The following is a 13,325-nucleotide window of genomic DNA, read 5'->3' as shown; positions in this document are numbered from 1 at the left end:
TCAAGGTAACATCTATAAATTTCTCTGTACAGTGTGTACTGTATTTCTTGATATTTTTAAATATCAATTTATAAACGCTGTATTGTCTTAAAAAGGTAAGTACAGTACAGTAATATTGCCAAGTTACTTATATAACAATCCCAAAGAATGCACGCATGAAGAATTGGGGCCTAAGACGCTTTGGAAGCTGGACAGAGTCTTTTACCGTAACAGAATATTTAAAATAGCCAAATTCTTGACAATGAGCAAGCTGATGACTGTTGCAAAATCATCTCTCGTTGTGTTCCGCTTGTAATGAACTAATGAATGATGTTACAAACTTGTGGCTTGTTTGGTGAGCGATCTACCAGAAAAAAATAAAATGTTCAAGAAAGTATTTTATAATATACTCAGTAGTGACGCTACACATAGGTAAGATCCTTAATTAGGTCATGGAAAGTTTCATTGACAAATCTGAATTAAATACACCACAAAAACAAAAAATAACTCTACACTATAGTACTAACGTTTATACATAGCAGTGCCATTCCCGAAAGATATTTTCACATTTTATTTCAACTGCACCAAATGCATTTTATTTTGTGCCTACTGTGAAGTCTATAGGACTTTGAGGGTGCTGTCTCCTGGTATTCCACTGTGTTTGAACACTGGACATATTGTCATTAGCTACTTCATCTTAATTTAATGAGTCGGCTGAAACTTGAAGGGAGTTGCTGCTGTTGGATATTTCTTTTTTTAGGTCTATCCGCTGGTGTCATACTAAAGAGAGATCCTGGAACAATGTAATACCTGTAATAGTAATTTTCCCAGAAATAGCGAACAGAGCCACATAGACTCAAGTGTTTGCACTATGGATGAAGTATAACATCAGTATGATTTTGGATTGTTTAGGGCAATGTCATATTTTAAACAGCATTGGTGGACCTAGGATTTAGGATCTTGTCATCAAACTTCATATTTTAAAGTGACGTTGAAACCTTGTGGAAACTTATGCAAATTCTTATACACTATTTGAGTCATTATCAGAGGCAGGTTGCATATACAGTATACATAAAATTCTGCCTAAAAAAAAGTCATGTTGAATGGTTTTTAGCATATTGCTGCAACATCCATGACATATAAGAGCACACTTATAGTGAAAGTTTCCATTAGACTCGAGTCAATTTAATATTTGGCTCCACTAACTCATGGAAATTTGTAAGCCATGTGAAGGTGAAGTAATTATTTACCTTATGGTATTGCACTGCAAGCAGTCCTGGTGCTGTGCTTGTTGTTTGAATGGAAATTTTGCGCTGGTGACATCGTTCCATATTCATGTTCACCTTCCATGATGAAAAATGCTGATAATTATGAAGTGTACTTTGATTTTACCAGGAAGATTGTCCTCAGTGAAAATATCATAGGATTAAAAGTAACATTTACAATTTAAATTAATTGTAATTAAAGATTTTCCATTAAGGAAATATTAGGATGGCAGTTTTAATAAAAGTTCTGATCTTCAAATACAGTCATGCACTTATGAAAGTGATGTCTGCTACTCTGGTTACAGGCTTTTTACAGTGGGCTCTAGTAAAGTTGTACAGGATGTTTTGTGTGACCTGACCACAGTATTAGTTTCTCCAGCTAGGTCTGACGTAGGTTAGAACAGAGTCAGTAGGCAATTTAAAGTTTTCAAGTACTTTAGTTAAAACGTGCCAGTATGAAAGGAGATGAGAAAAAAATAAGTGTGACAATGAGAAGATTCGTGCCATTCTCTATGAAGAAGCAAATGAAACAAGCTTTTAGAATTTTGTATTACTCAGCTCATTCCAGGATGTGTTTGTATCCTGCAAGGTGAATCTCAACTTCAGCTTTCCCTTGGCACCTAGACTGACCTATCTAAAGGAGTGGAGAGCTGTGAACTCAATTTAATAAAGATTAACTTATAAGACTGTCGCAAACCTTTTGCTATGGGATTATGACTTCACTGTTTTTACAGTCCTGGAATGAACGACCAGTTTTTAAGTGAGAGGTGGAAATTGAAACAAAAGAAATAAAGAAGTTGGCCATCTAGATCAGCAGAGATGAAGGGAACAGAGGAAGAGTGAAATCCATAAAACATTGTTGCTTGGGCCAAAGGCATTCTGCAAATAAATCTTGAACTTTTATCAGATATTGGAAAGAAGTAACTCAGTGAATACAAGAAATTTACAGTGACCTGAGATATTTTGCTTTGAAACTGACTTATTTTTTGTAATGAACATGCAGTTATAACTAAATGAAGAGGTTATGAACTTGCCTGACTTTCACAGAATTGAATCCTCACAAGTGAGAAAGTGTTAAAGAGAACAAAGATATCTCTAAATTAAAGAACATTAGCTATAGGTATGAGATTTGGGAGACCCAAATACTGTTTTCACTGTTATAAATTACTTGAAACAAATTTAAGCATCTGGAGTGTGAGATCTCTTCAAGGCAAGTTTTAAGTAATCTAAACTTTGAAAATGTTAATGGAATTATGTTGTCGAATTATGGTTTCGTCAAACAGGATGAGGAATGGAAACTTTCTGGGACATGTAACTTTATTATGTTGCATGATTCCCATTCCAAGATCAGACTTGATAAGCAAAGAAATTAGTTTAAGACTGACAGCAATGACAGAGGATTGAGAGGGATGTGAAGGAAGATGAATAATTTGGATTTGAATGATCAGTAGGTGTAAGAAAACGAGGAAACTTGAAGTAAAGGAAATCCTTCTTGATGAAGAGGAAGAGAGTTTACCCGAGTAATCAGTTGTGTGATGAACGCTACTAAAAAGGAATAGGAAGCTGATGTGATGTCACCAGTAACAAGAATAAAATGCTTTGGTAAATTGGTCATATGTACAGTACAGAGTTGTCAGTAAGAAATTCAGCCAAAGAATGCCTCACTTGTGTCAAGAGCAGCAACAAACCAACATTGATCATTAATGTGGAATTCGATTGTCATTTGGGCTGGAACCAACTATAATTTCTGATAAAGTCTCATTCAGTCTCAAAACGGAAGGCGCTAATGTTAATTACAGATATCTTTAAAGCTTCATAACAACATTGTTACATCGACCAGATACCTTGCCAGTCTTCACTGGTACAAGAATCTTATGGAAAGATTAGTGAATATTAGGTTTGTTATAGGATAAGACTGGGGTAGGATAGGAAGGGAAGAATTATGCGGGAAATGCAAGACGTAGGGAAACTAAATTCGCTATAGTTGTCGGGAACTTTGATGGCAAAGAACTCTGGAATTTGGGTTGCCTCATGGTTTGTGATACATAACAGATTTAAGGGATACCGAATTTCAAGAAGAAGAGACAAGAGCGACTGGTGCTCTTGCTCTTCTTGAAAGGATGGCTACGGAACGGTTCCGTCGGAACCCAAACACTCGGCAGTGAAACCAAGGGTTAGAAGGAATTTGCGTGGTATTACAGCTACCAGGAATGGTTATAAGAAAATGAAGCTTAGCGGGGATGAAGTCACGTGTGGCCGAGGTTAAGACCTCACCAACATTTGGTACAGAGTAACAATTCCTCAAGGGAAAATAAGGGAGAAAGACTCATCTTAGACTGCTAGGGACTATCAGTATCATGGAGGGGGAAACGATTCCTTTATTGAAAACGGTAAACATGGTTGTTTTTTTATAGTCTTTCTCTCTTACCTAGCTCACTGCTTTTTTTTTTACTTGTGTTACTTGGTAACACACATCCTTCACAATATGCTGAAGATACATTATCACTTGTGACAGCAGGAAAACAAGTTTTCTTTTTATAAAACGAAGTCGTCTTTTTACGTAAAACTGAAACGTTCAAGCAATTCTCCAAAGACGACGAGAAAAGCGAAATGAATTAGAAAACAGAAACAAAGAAATCCACTTGAGAATTTGCTATATGAAGGCTATTTTCAACACGTGCCTGATGTTCAATCACCAATCAAAATTTCAGCAAATCTGATACGAGGCAAATTTTAACATTACAAATTATACACTTACAACGATTTTGGCTAAACAGACAAGTAGGGAAATAGAATTTCTGTTCTTTGAAATAGGAAGTCATTATAATGTGCAGGGCAATGGCCCCTTGTTAAAGTATTATTCAGACGAGCCTGTTGGCGCTCTCTACGCGCGCTGGAACCCAGGGCCACAGCTTCCCACCCTCCCAGTCCCCTAGTTTTCCCTTGGTTTAACTACCCGGGGCAGACAAACAGGTCTGCAGGAGGAGACCTTATGTCTCCCCTTTATCCTTACGTTCCCTATCTTGCCCGTCCACCCGGGGCGGACAAACTGGTTTGCAGGGGGTGGTGGCTGTATAATGACTCCCCTACTGTCACCTGGGGAAGGACAAACAAGATCACATCTGTAACGAGTTGTTGCTGTTATAAAATCAAATAAACTACACTACAACATCCTCTCCATCATTTTATTATGATAGATATAAATAGTGAACAAACTTTATAATTTCCATATACAGTATACATCACTAATATGCTGTTCAAAGCTCCATGCGTGACTTATTTAATTGAAGTTATTTCTGTTTCAGCTGGTGAAAAAAAAAACTTTACTGAGAACCAGAAACCTGTGCGTTTAACCGGCAGAGAATGAGAAACCTTATTTTACTTCATCTAAGGTTTGCTGCGTCCGAGAAACATTATTCGGTACTGACTGGCAAAAGTTACTCCTTGCTGAGTCAGAAACTATTCTACTTTTAACGTATGAAAAACAAACCCATAGCTTTGTTCCAGAAATTTTATTGTATTATATCTAGCAAAAGATGAATAGTAAGATCAAACCTTACCTTGTCAGTCCATGATACTTTATTCTGCTTCTGAGTGTAAGAAACTGAACCCTGTTTCAGCTGGGAAATAAAATCCCCCTTTTTTTATTGAGATAAACTTTATTTTGTTTCAGTTGGTATCAATATATATATATATATATATATATATATATATATATATATATATATATATATATATATATATAATTTTTTTGAACACTAGTGTCTGAGAAGCTTCCTTAAATTTCAGGTGGAAAAAATGCGTACTGAATTCCAACTTGCAAAAAAAAAAAAAAAAAATGCACTTGGAAATTCCAAGAAGTTTTATTATGTTTCTAATTATCGAAAAAGAACCCTTACTGAGACCAAGAATCTTTATTCCATTCTAAGTGGAAAAATCCCCTTGGTGAATCTGGTAAGCTTGATTGCATTTCAAATTAAAAAAAGAAAATCCCTTACCTGAGTCTCGGAAATTTTAGTCTATGTCGTCGGGAAAATAATCCCTTGACGAGTCCGGGAAACAGTCTATGTCGTCTGGAAAATAATCCCTTGAGAGTCCGGGAAACATTGGTCTATGTCGTCTGGAAAATAATCCCTTGAGAGTCCGGGAAACAGTTTATATCGTCTGGAAAATAATCCCTTGAGAGTCCGGGAAACATTGGTCTATGTCGTCTGGAAAATAATCCCTTGAGAGTCCGGGAAACATTGGTCTATGTCGTCTGGAAAATAATCCCTTGAGAGTCCGGGAAATATTGGTCTATGTCGTCTGGAAAATAATCCCATGAGAGTCCGGGAAACATTGGTCTATGTCGTCTGGAAAATAATCCCTTGAGAGTCCGGGAAACATTGGTCTATGTCACCTGGAAAATATACCCGCTTGCTGAGTCCGAAAAACGTTAGTCTAATCACCTGGAAGTTAGTCCCCTTGCTGAGTCCGAGAAGTTTTAGTCTAATCACCTGGAAATAATCCCCTTGGTGACTTTGAGAAACTTCAGTCTAATCACCTGGAAAATACGTCTCCTTCCTCAGTTCGAAAAACTTTAGTCTACGTCACCTGGAAAATATACCCGCTTGCTGAGTCCGAAAAACGTTAGTCTAATCCCCTGGAAGATAATCTCTGCTGAGTCAGAGAAACTTTAGTTACCTGGAAAATAATCCCCTTGTGTCACCCAGAAAATATATCCCATTGCTGAATCCGAGAAACTTTAGTGCTGAGCCCGGGAAACATTAGCCTAGTAATCTGGAAGATGATCCCCTTGCTGATTCCGAGAAATTTTAGACTATTCCAAGTGGAAAAAAACCCTTACTGAGTCTGATACATTTAACTGTATTTCATCTAAATAAAGAAAAAATCCACTGCTGATTCCAAGGAATCGTACTCTCTTGCAGTTGGCGAAAGCTCCTTTTGCTGAATCTGAGAAACTATGTATATTCCAACTTGTGACAAAATCTCCCTACCTAGTCTGTGAAACTTCCCTTTCAAATAGAGAGAAAATCCCTTCTTTTTCCGAGAAACTATTTGAAGTTGTGAACAAATTCACTTCAAGAGAACCAAAATGAAACTTTTTTTTCTTAAACCAAGATTTTTATACTGAACTAAAGGGTTACGAGGAGGATATATACCTTAATTTATGCATCACTGTCTTTGCATATTACTTTATGTGGAGGCTTCACGTGAGGTTGTAATTATGAAGCACCTCTTCAAGCAATGGGCTCACTAGCTCAGTATTCGTAACTTAATATCGGTGTTTGTATCGCTCTACTCTCGGCTATTTTAGAAATATATTTTGATTTCTGTTAAAGGAGTATATATTGTGCTACATTCAGCTGTGGATATCAAAGGATTCGAAAGAAGTAAATGCCTAGAGTTGTCATGCATCGTGTAATGGGAAAGAAGAAGTGTAATGTAAATTGACATTACGTTTCCAGGAAGTTGTAACATCCCTATTATGTTTTCACATTTTGTGACGTTTGCTCTTCCTATAAAAATGAAGATACTCCCTCTCGCGTAAGAATATGCTATTCTGTAGATTGTAGATGGCTGTCTCTTTCAAGCACACGCGTGTGTGCGTTCGCGTGTCATATCTTCGGAGGGACCCAGACAGAGAGGGAACAAGCACACCCCGTTTTCTCTCAAGAAACGCAACTTCTACCATATAATATTCCCGTCTGTTTCTCCCTAACCTTTGTTGTCTTGATACATGTACAATCACCACTACTTGCATTGCCACGCAAGCATTCTAATCATGTACTCATAATGTTCCACCGAATCTTCTGTATCAAACTGTATGTATGTTTCTTGTGAAGACGCCAAACGTCTCGCCGTTTCACATGTATTATGCTACTGCACTTTATTCATTAATCTGTCTCGAATCTCATGCAACTGGCCATATGTAGAATTTCATGGCCTTTCCATTGATATATGTTTTATCACCGTACGTTTATTATGTCTCTCACAGTCGCCATCTGTTTGTCTGCCGACAAACACAGATGTCCGAAACATAACCTCTGTTTTGTTCTGTTTGTGTGTCAACGCTACTTGCGGCCTGCACAGGCCAATGACATCTTCGAAGATTCTGTACAACAACAACTGTACACAAACAACTGTACACTGTACAGTCAGTCAGCAGGGAACCACCAATAAACCAGTCAAGACCCAGCCAGTATGTCACTCAATCCCGTCCTTACAAGATAACCTGGCTTCAGGTAGGTCTAATCTGAATTATAGAGGGTTGTTCAAGACATAAAAGTCAGCTGATAATCACTGAAATGGCAATACGAAATAGCGTTATCATCTGATGATAATGCTATTTCGTATTGCCATTTCAGTGATTATCAGCCGACTGTTATGTCTTGAACAATCCCCTATTCAGATTAGACCTACCTGAAGCCGCCAGGTTATCTACAGAATAGCACATTCTTGCGAGAGAGAGAGAGAGAGAGAGAGAGAGAGAGAGAGAGAGAGAGAGAGAGAGAGAGAGAGAGAGAGAGAGAGAATTCATTTTTATGGGAAGGGCGAATGTAACTAAATGTGAAAACATAACAGGGATGTTACAACTTCCTGGAAACGTAATGTCAATTATGTCATAACAATTCTTCTTCTTCTTTCCCATTGCACGATGCATGACAACTCAAGGCATTTCTTTCGAATCCTTCGATTTCCACAGTGGAATGTAGCACAATATCCATTCCTTTACCAGGAACCAAAACATATTCCTAAAATAGAGGAGAGTGGAGCGGTATACAAACACCAGTATAACCGATTGTTAAATAATAACCAGTCCATTGAGAGGGCGCGAGCTCGCGTCTAGGCATAAAACACTTTGCTTCCGAGACGACGAGCTTCCCCTGGCAAGCAGCTTATAGTACCGTCCGACTGACGACGGCAGTCTCGCTCTCGGTGTGCAAGGAGGAGGATGTGTCGCGCGCGGTCGTGTCGTGTCATGACTCGCATCGGTGGATCTAATTATGAATTGATTTAACAGGTATATCCGAAGGGAATGTAGGTCGGTCGTGGATGAATGTAGTGTGTTGTTTGTGATGTATTTACGCGAACTACGAGAAATTTACGCGAACTACGAGATAATTTTTTTGTATTGTTTGTATGAGCCACGTGGCCTGGAGACTGTAATGTGTACTTTCAGTGGATAATTACTGACTTTTAAATCCATGTTTGTGGAATCACACTTTGAAATTAGCATGTATGCTGGTAGTAATGTGCCCAGGTGTCACATCTTCAGTATAATTCAGTTAGGACCGTTGAATTTATAAGTTGTATAGCCTAGTGGACTTTGTAAACAAGGCAATGTTTTGATAAAGACTCATTAAAAGTATACCCCTGTGTGGAGCCGAGGCTATACCAAATGGATGATAAGACTTTTGTTTACGTATTTTATTATTTTTAGCCTTGTGATGCTGTAGGCGGAAGAGGTAGCCTGTCCACTGTAGTAAAAAAAGCCTAGCAAAATAGATCTACATTTTTTTCGTAGGTATTTGCAGGTTTTGCAAAGTCGCCAAAACTCAGAAGCCTTTTTTAAACACATGCGAATACGGAAGTCCACAGTAGACGTAGAGGCGAAGGTGTCACCGTTTGTTGCAGACCCCGAATCTGACGTCCGGGATGGAAAGGGCGGATTCTTGGGGCGAGGAGGCGCCGCTTCCCCACCAGCCCATCCCAGCGCCACCGATGTTCAGCGGAGATTCCCCAGGATTACCGGATACCACTTCGGAGGAATCTCTCTACGGTGGAATGCTGGAATACCTCCGGAGGGGCGACCAGGAAGAAGAGGCGGCGGGTGGGGGCGTGCCCAGGAGCCAGAGCTATACGGAAGGCATCGTCCAGCAGCCGCAGGAGCCGCAGATGATGCACGCCCACAGCCACAACGCCCTCCTGGAGGAGTCGCCGGCGCCGGAGAAGAAGGAAGGGGAGTCCAAGCACTCTTGTCTACATACCCTCCACACCGTAGTGGCCTGTCAGCAGGAGCAGATAGCCGTTCTGCAGGCTACCCTACGGGACCTAGCTGTGACTTACACCCATAGGGAGAAGGCGTTGCTCAGGAAGCTCCACCAGCTTCAGCATGTCACCGATCGGCAGCCGGACGACGCTCCTCAGCAGGAACAGGTAAGTGTCGAATGAAGGGGGTGGTACTATATGTAGAGGCTGTCATCTTTTGAGTATTTGGGATGCCGTGACGTCAGACGCATCTAAGGCTTTGGTGTTAGTAGAAATTGGGGGTAAGACATTATCATTAGCCATGTTTTTCAGTTAAGCCTGTGTAAGCCTACAGGCTTTGTATAGGAGAATAGGACAATCCCAAGTTTTTCATTTGAGCTGAATGATTGTATTACGAATAGGCCTATGCAAGTTGGGTAGAATTCTACCTGTCCCACACAGCACTAGTCGTAAGTCATATTAATGTGGATAAATAGATTTGTTTTCTAGGTAGTTGGTTTAGACTTACCCAAAAGTCGGCTAGAAATTGTTGTCAAGAGTTAATATTAATATGAGGCCTGGTCTGGACCCCAGGAATTTCCCACCAAAGACATTGTGAGTACGTTTGTAGTAATTCACATCCATTATATTGGTTGGGTTAGACTTAAGATCACTGCATCGTGTTGTCACCTTTGTGGTAGCTCCTGTGATTATAGATATTTAAGTTTTTTCTATACAGGCCTATATTGTTATAATTAAATGTTTTGTGGGCTATCTCTAAGATTTTATTTTCTGGGAGATTATACTTATTAAAATGACCACGAAGACTCATTTATTGATTGTTGAAACGATCGTGAGAGGTCTGACGAAACTTGAGCAAATGAGGCGTATTAGGAAGGTGTTCAAGTTCTATCATATGTCTCCTGTTTCCTCGTACTATTCTTTGCAAACTACGTCTGTTTGTATGGCTTTTCCTTATTTGCGTATTTCTTGGTATTACAGCTTTAATGTTGAACGTAACGCTTTTGAATCTCTCTCTCTCTCTCTCTCTCTCTCTCTCTCTCTCTCTCTCTCTCTCTCTCTCTCTCTGTGTGTGTGTGTGTGGTATCTTAAATGCAAACGTCTAAAGTAGGCAGCTTGTAGAGTTTAGTAAAAAGTTTTCGTTTGAGAGCATGAAGTAAGGGATTCGGTCGTCATATCCACGTGCGCGTGTGTATATACAGATGTTCTACTGTGGTGGTTGATGTGCCCTTGTCTGTATATTGTAGCTGATGGTGTGATGGGCAGCTCAATGTCCTTATATTTCTTATTGTAAAATGGCTAAAGAAAGGAATGTGGCTTAATCCCAAAGGGAGTGTTAGATCTTATTTTTGTAAAGGGAACAGTTGACTTATGTAGGAAACTGAATCAAGTAAATAAAATCAATATGGCAGAAATGAATATAAAGCGCACCGAATCTAGTTTTGTTCCATATGATAAAATATGACGGATAAGGGAGAATGTGGCGTGGTTGTCATTGCCTTTGGAGAAAAGAGCCATCCACCATTTAGGAAGCATTTCCTAAATGGATCAAAGTATATATACACCCATTTCTATGTTGTGTGGTCGACAAATTATTTTAACAAACGATATCCTGAATCCCCGAGGGGCTAGTACTAAACACGGCGTCCCAAGGACTTCCGCCATGTTCAGTACTAGCACCTCGGAGGTGACGCGTAGATAACAAGCCAAAGTAGCATAAAGCCGTTGTATATCTTTATAATTTATTTCTAATCCTTTTCTTTTGGTATTATTAGCCTATATCCGGAAAGCCTCAAACTACTGGGGTAGTCTTCTGTCAGTCAATACATTTTTATAGACTGAGAAGGTCCTTTCTGCACCCACATTGGCAGGTGATTTACGTCTGATTATTTCAGTCACAAATAATTTCAGTATTTACTTTCATAAAGAGAAAAGTATTCTTTTCTGTCAGTGATGCAGTGTGCAGTATGAACCCATTACTCCTGGCATCCTTCACCAAAATCTTAACTTTTCACCCATTTCCAATAAAACTTGGAGAGTGGATAAAAATGTTGTTATTAACACTATTTTTGCATCTCTAAATCATAATTTAGGTTTTTTTTTTTTGCAAAAAACATCGATTTATATGAAAATATATTTTTTTTGTAATCATGTTTTCCCTATCTCTGCTTATTATACTTTATGAGCTTTTTAATTTTCAGCTTTGCCTGTTTCAGTAATCTTTACAGTAATCTCTGGGTATATTTGTCTCCTGAGAAACGCAAGAATCCCCCAATCGGCTTACAAAGGGTTTTGCATATTACCCACGTCGTCCCGATTCCAACGATATCCTATTTTTGTAGTCCGAACTCATTCTTAAGGAGGAGTTGAACAAACATGTAAAATCCAGCGGGTTTTTGGCAAATTTGTTTCTGTGAAAATATATAAGCTGCATTTACGTGTATTGCACACGTCTTTACACTTAAATCTAATGCAACAAATGAAAAAAGCCTTTTGGGAGATAAGTATGTACACGTGTGTGTTTGTTGGATGTGACGTGCTCTGGGACCAACCATTCTGGCGGTTTTTTCTGACAGTTAGGCTTTAGCTTTGAAAATTAAGGGAAGGTTCGGACTTACCCCGTCTTCACGGAAGTGTTGTTTTCAGACTTCGTCCTGTCTTTGTTTTATTGACGCCTTTTCTCATCACAGAAGAAGAAAAACAATCATCACACACCTAATATTCAGTTATAGGTAGGTGGGTTTATTTACTGGAGATACACAGATTTTTCAGACGACTCGAACATTGTCTTTTGTAAGTGCACTGACGGTTTTCTTTTTTTTTTTAATCCTAAGGATAGCAAATGTACATCACGATAACGAACAGACATACCACTAGTAACTAACAGGTGTCATGTCAGCCAAACAGCATGCATTCCGGTAACATGTGATACGACAGCTATCATGAAAACAAACCAATATGCTTTCTATTAACAAATAGGGTTATCACATATCAACTAACAGGTGTAATGACGACAAATCCTTTGGTAATAACTACCTTGACAATGATGCATGAAAGTGCGGTGGACTGCACATCTGTTTTTAGCATGAAACACCATGTTTATAGGGAATAGCACTTAATTTAACCACAATTGAATATGTACATGTGTAATTTTAACAAGTATCATGTTAGTGAATCCATATGTACACTGTTTAAACACGCGGCAGTTTTTTTCACCTTGCTTATCGCCAGGTGTTTCATAAAATCTTTCACATGCCTTCAGGGAGGATCGAACTCCCGGCCTCTGGTTTACTAGACCAGCGCTCTAGCCACTGAGCTATGAAGGCTTATGTGAAATCCGGTTAATGGTATGCGTGAATACCCAGTTGATCAGTAATTATTATCCCTTTGATTGATGTAGTTGTAATATGGTCAGTTGGCTTGATACAGTGAACACCCGTCTTTGTTGCGTATTTTGTGTAATTAACTTATTCGTTCCGTTTTTTATTTTTTGTTGCTACTTGAGAGTAAAACTCGAATTAGAATATTATGAGTCAGGTGGCGGGATGAGTCAGAAATGGCACCATGAGGGAAATCGCAGAAGTTCGATATTATGTAAACGAGGCGATTACGAAAGGGAGATGGCTGGGCGCATCTTCGCCCAACCTCTGGGAGAACGCGCTGACGCCAGCTGGGCTTCTGTGGGCACCGGAAGAGTTAGAAGACCCACACTCACTTGGATGAGAACTGTACGAAGCAAAGCTGGAGACGGGTGGAAATTGGTGCAAGATAAAGAACAGGAAACCCACGAGTGGCGGAACACCACAGGGACACTTTGTTACTCGCCGTGAGAGACGATGGCGATGATGATTATATTGTCGTATATTTTAAGAATGATTCTTCTTAATCAAAGCATATTGCCCAGCAAAAATCAATGAAGTATTTAGAGAGGATAATTTTTATGTCAGCCACCTAACTGCACGTTGTAGTATGAGGGCGTATACTCAAGGTTTGAATTAAATAATCGTTTATTTCACAGTACTTCCTTACAATGCTTGGTCTCAGCTTATTGAACATACATGTGTCTCATGCATCGGTAAATGGTATAAT

The 13,325-nt window shown here is 39.2% G+C and overlaps 1 protein-coding gene and 1 non-coding gene across 5 annotated transcripts in view; one reads left to right on the top strand and one right to left on the bottom strand.

Moving 5' to 3' along the window:
• The first annotated feature begins 8,096 nt into the window (after positions 1 to 8,096).
• The window catches only part of LOC136826111 (uncharacterized), a 355,844-nt gene continuing 350,615 nt past the window's right edge, over positions 8,097 to 13,325 (top strand). Inside the window, exons 1-2 of one of the 4 annotated variants that reach the window (XM_067083088.1) lie at positions 8,097 to 8,268; positions 8,773 to 9,404. In XM_067083088.1, the coding sequence (XP_066939189.1) occupies positions 8,904 to 9,404 (501 nt within the window). In that variant the 5' untranslated portion in view covers positions 8,097 to 8,268; positions 8,773 to 8,903. Of the gene's footprint in view, positions 9,405 to 13,325 lie in introns of all 4 variants that reach the window. The other 3 variants (XM_067083089.1, XM_067083087.1, XM_067083090.1) reach the window with 3 other exon arrangements.
• On the bottom strand, positions 12,490 to 12,562 carry TRNAT-AGU (transfer RNA threonine (anticodon AGU)). The gene has a single exon. It is a non-coding gene; the product is annotated as a tRNA-Thr (tRNA).

This window comes from Macrobrachium rosenbergii, chromosome 40 (assembly GCF_040412425.1).
Source record: "Macrobrachium rosenbergii isolate ZJJX-2024 chromosome 40, ASM4041242v1, whole genome shotgun sequence".
In the NCBI taxonomy this organism is placed as follows: Eukaryota; Metazoa; Arthropoda; class Malacostraca; order Decapoda; family Palaemonidae; genus Macrobrachium; species Macrobrachium rosenbergii.
The sequence above is the reverse complement of the archived record's forward strand: the minus strand, read 5'-3'. Positions and strand labels throughout refer to the sequence as shown.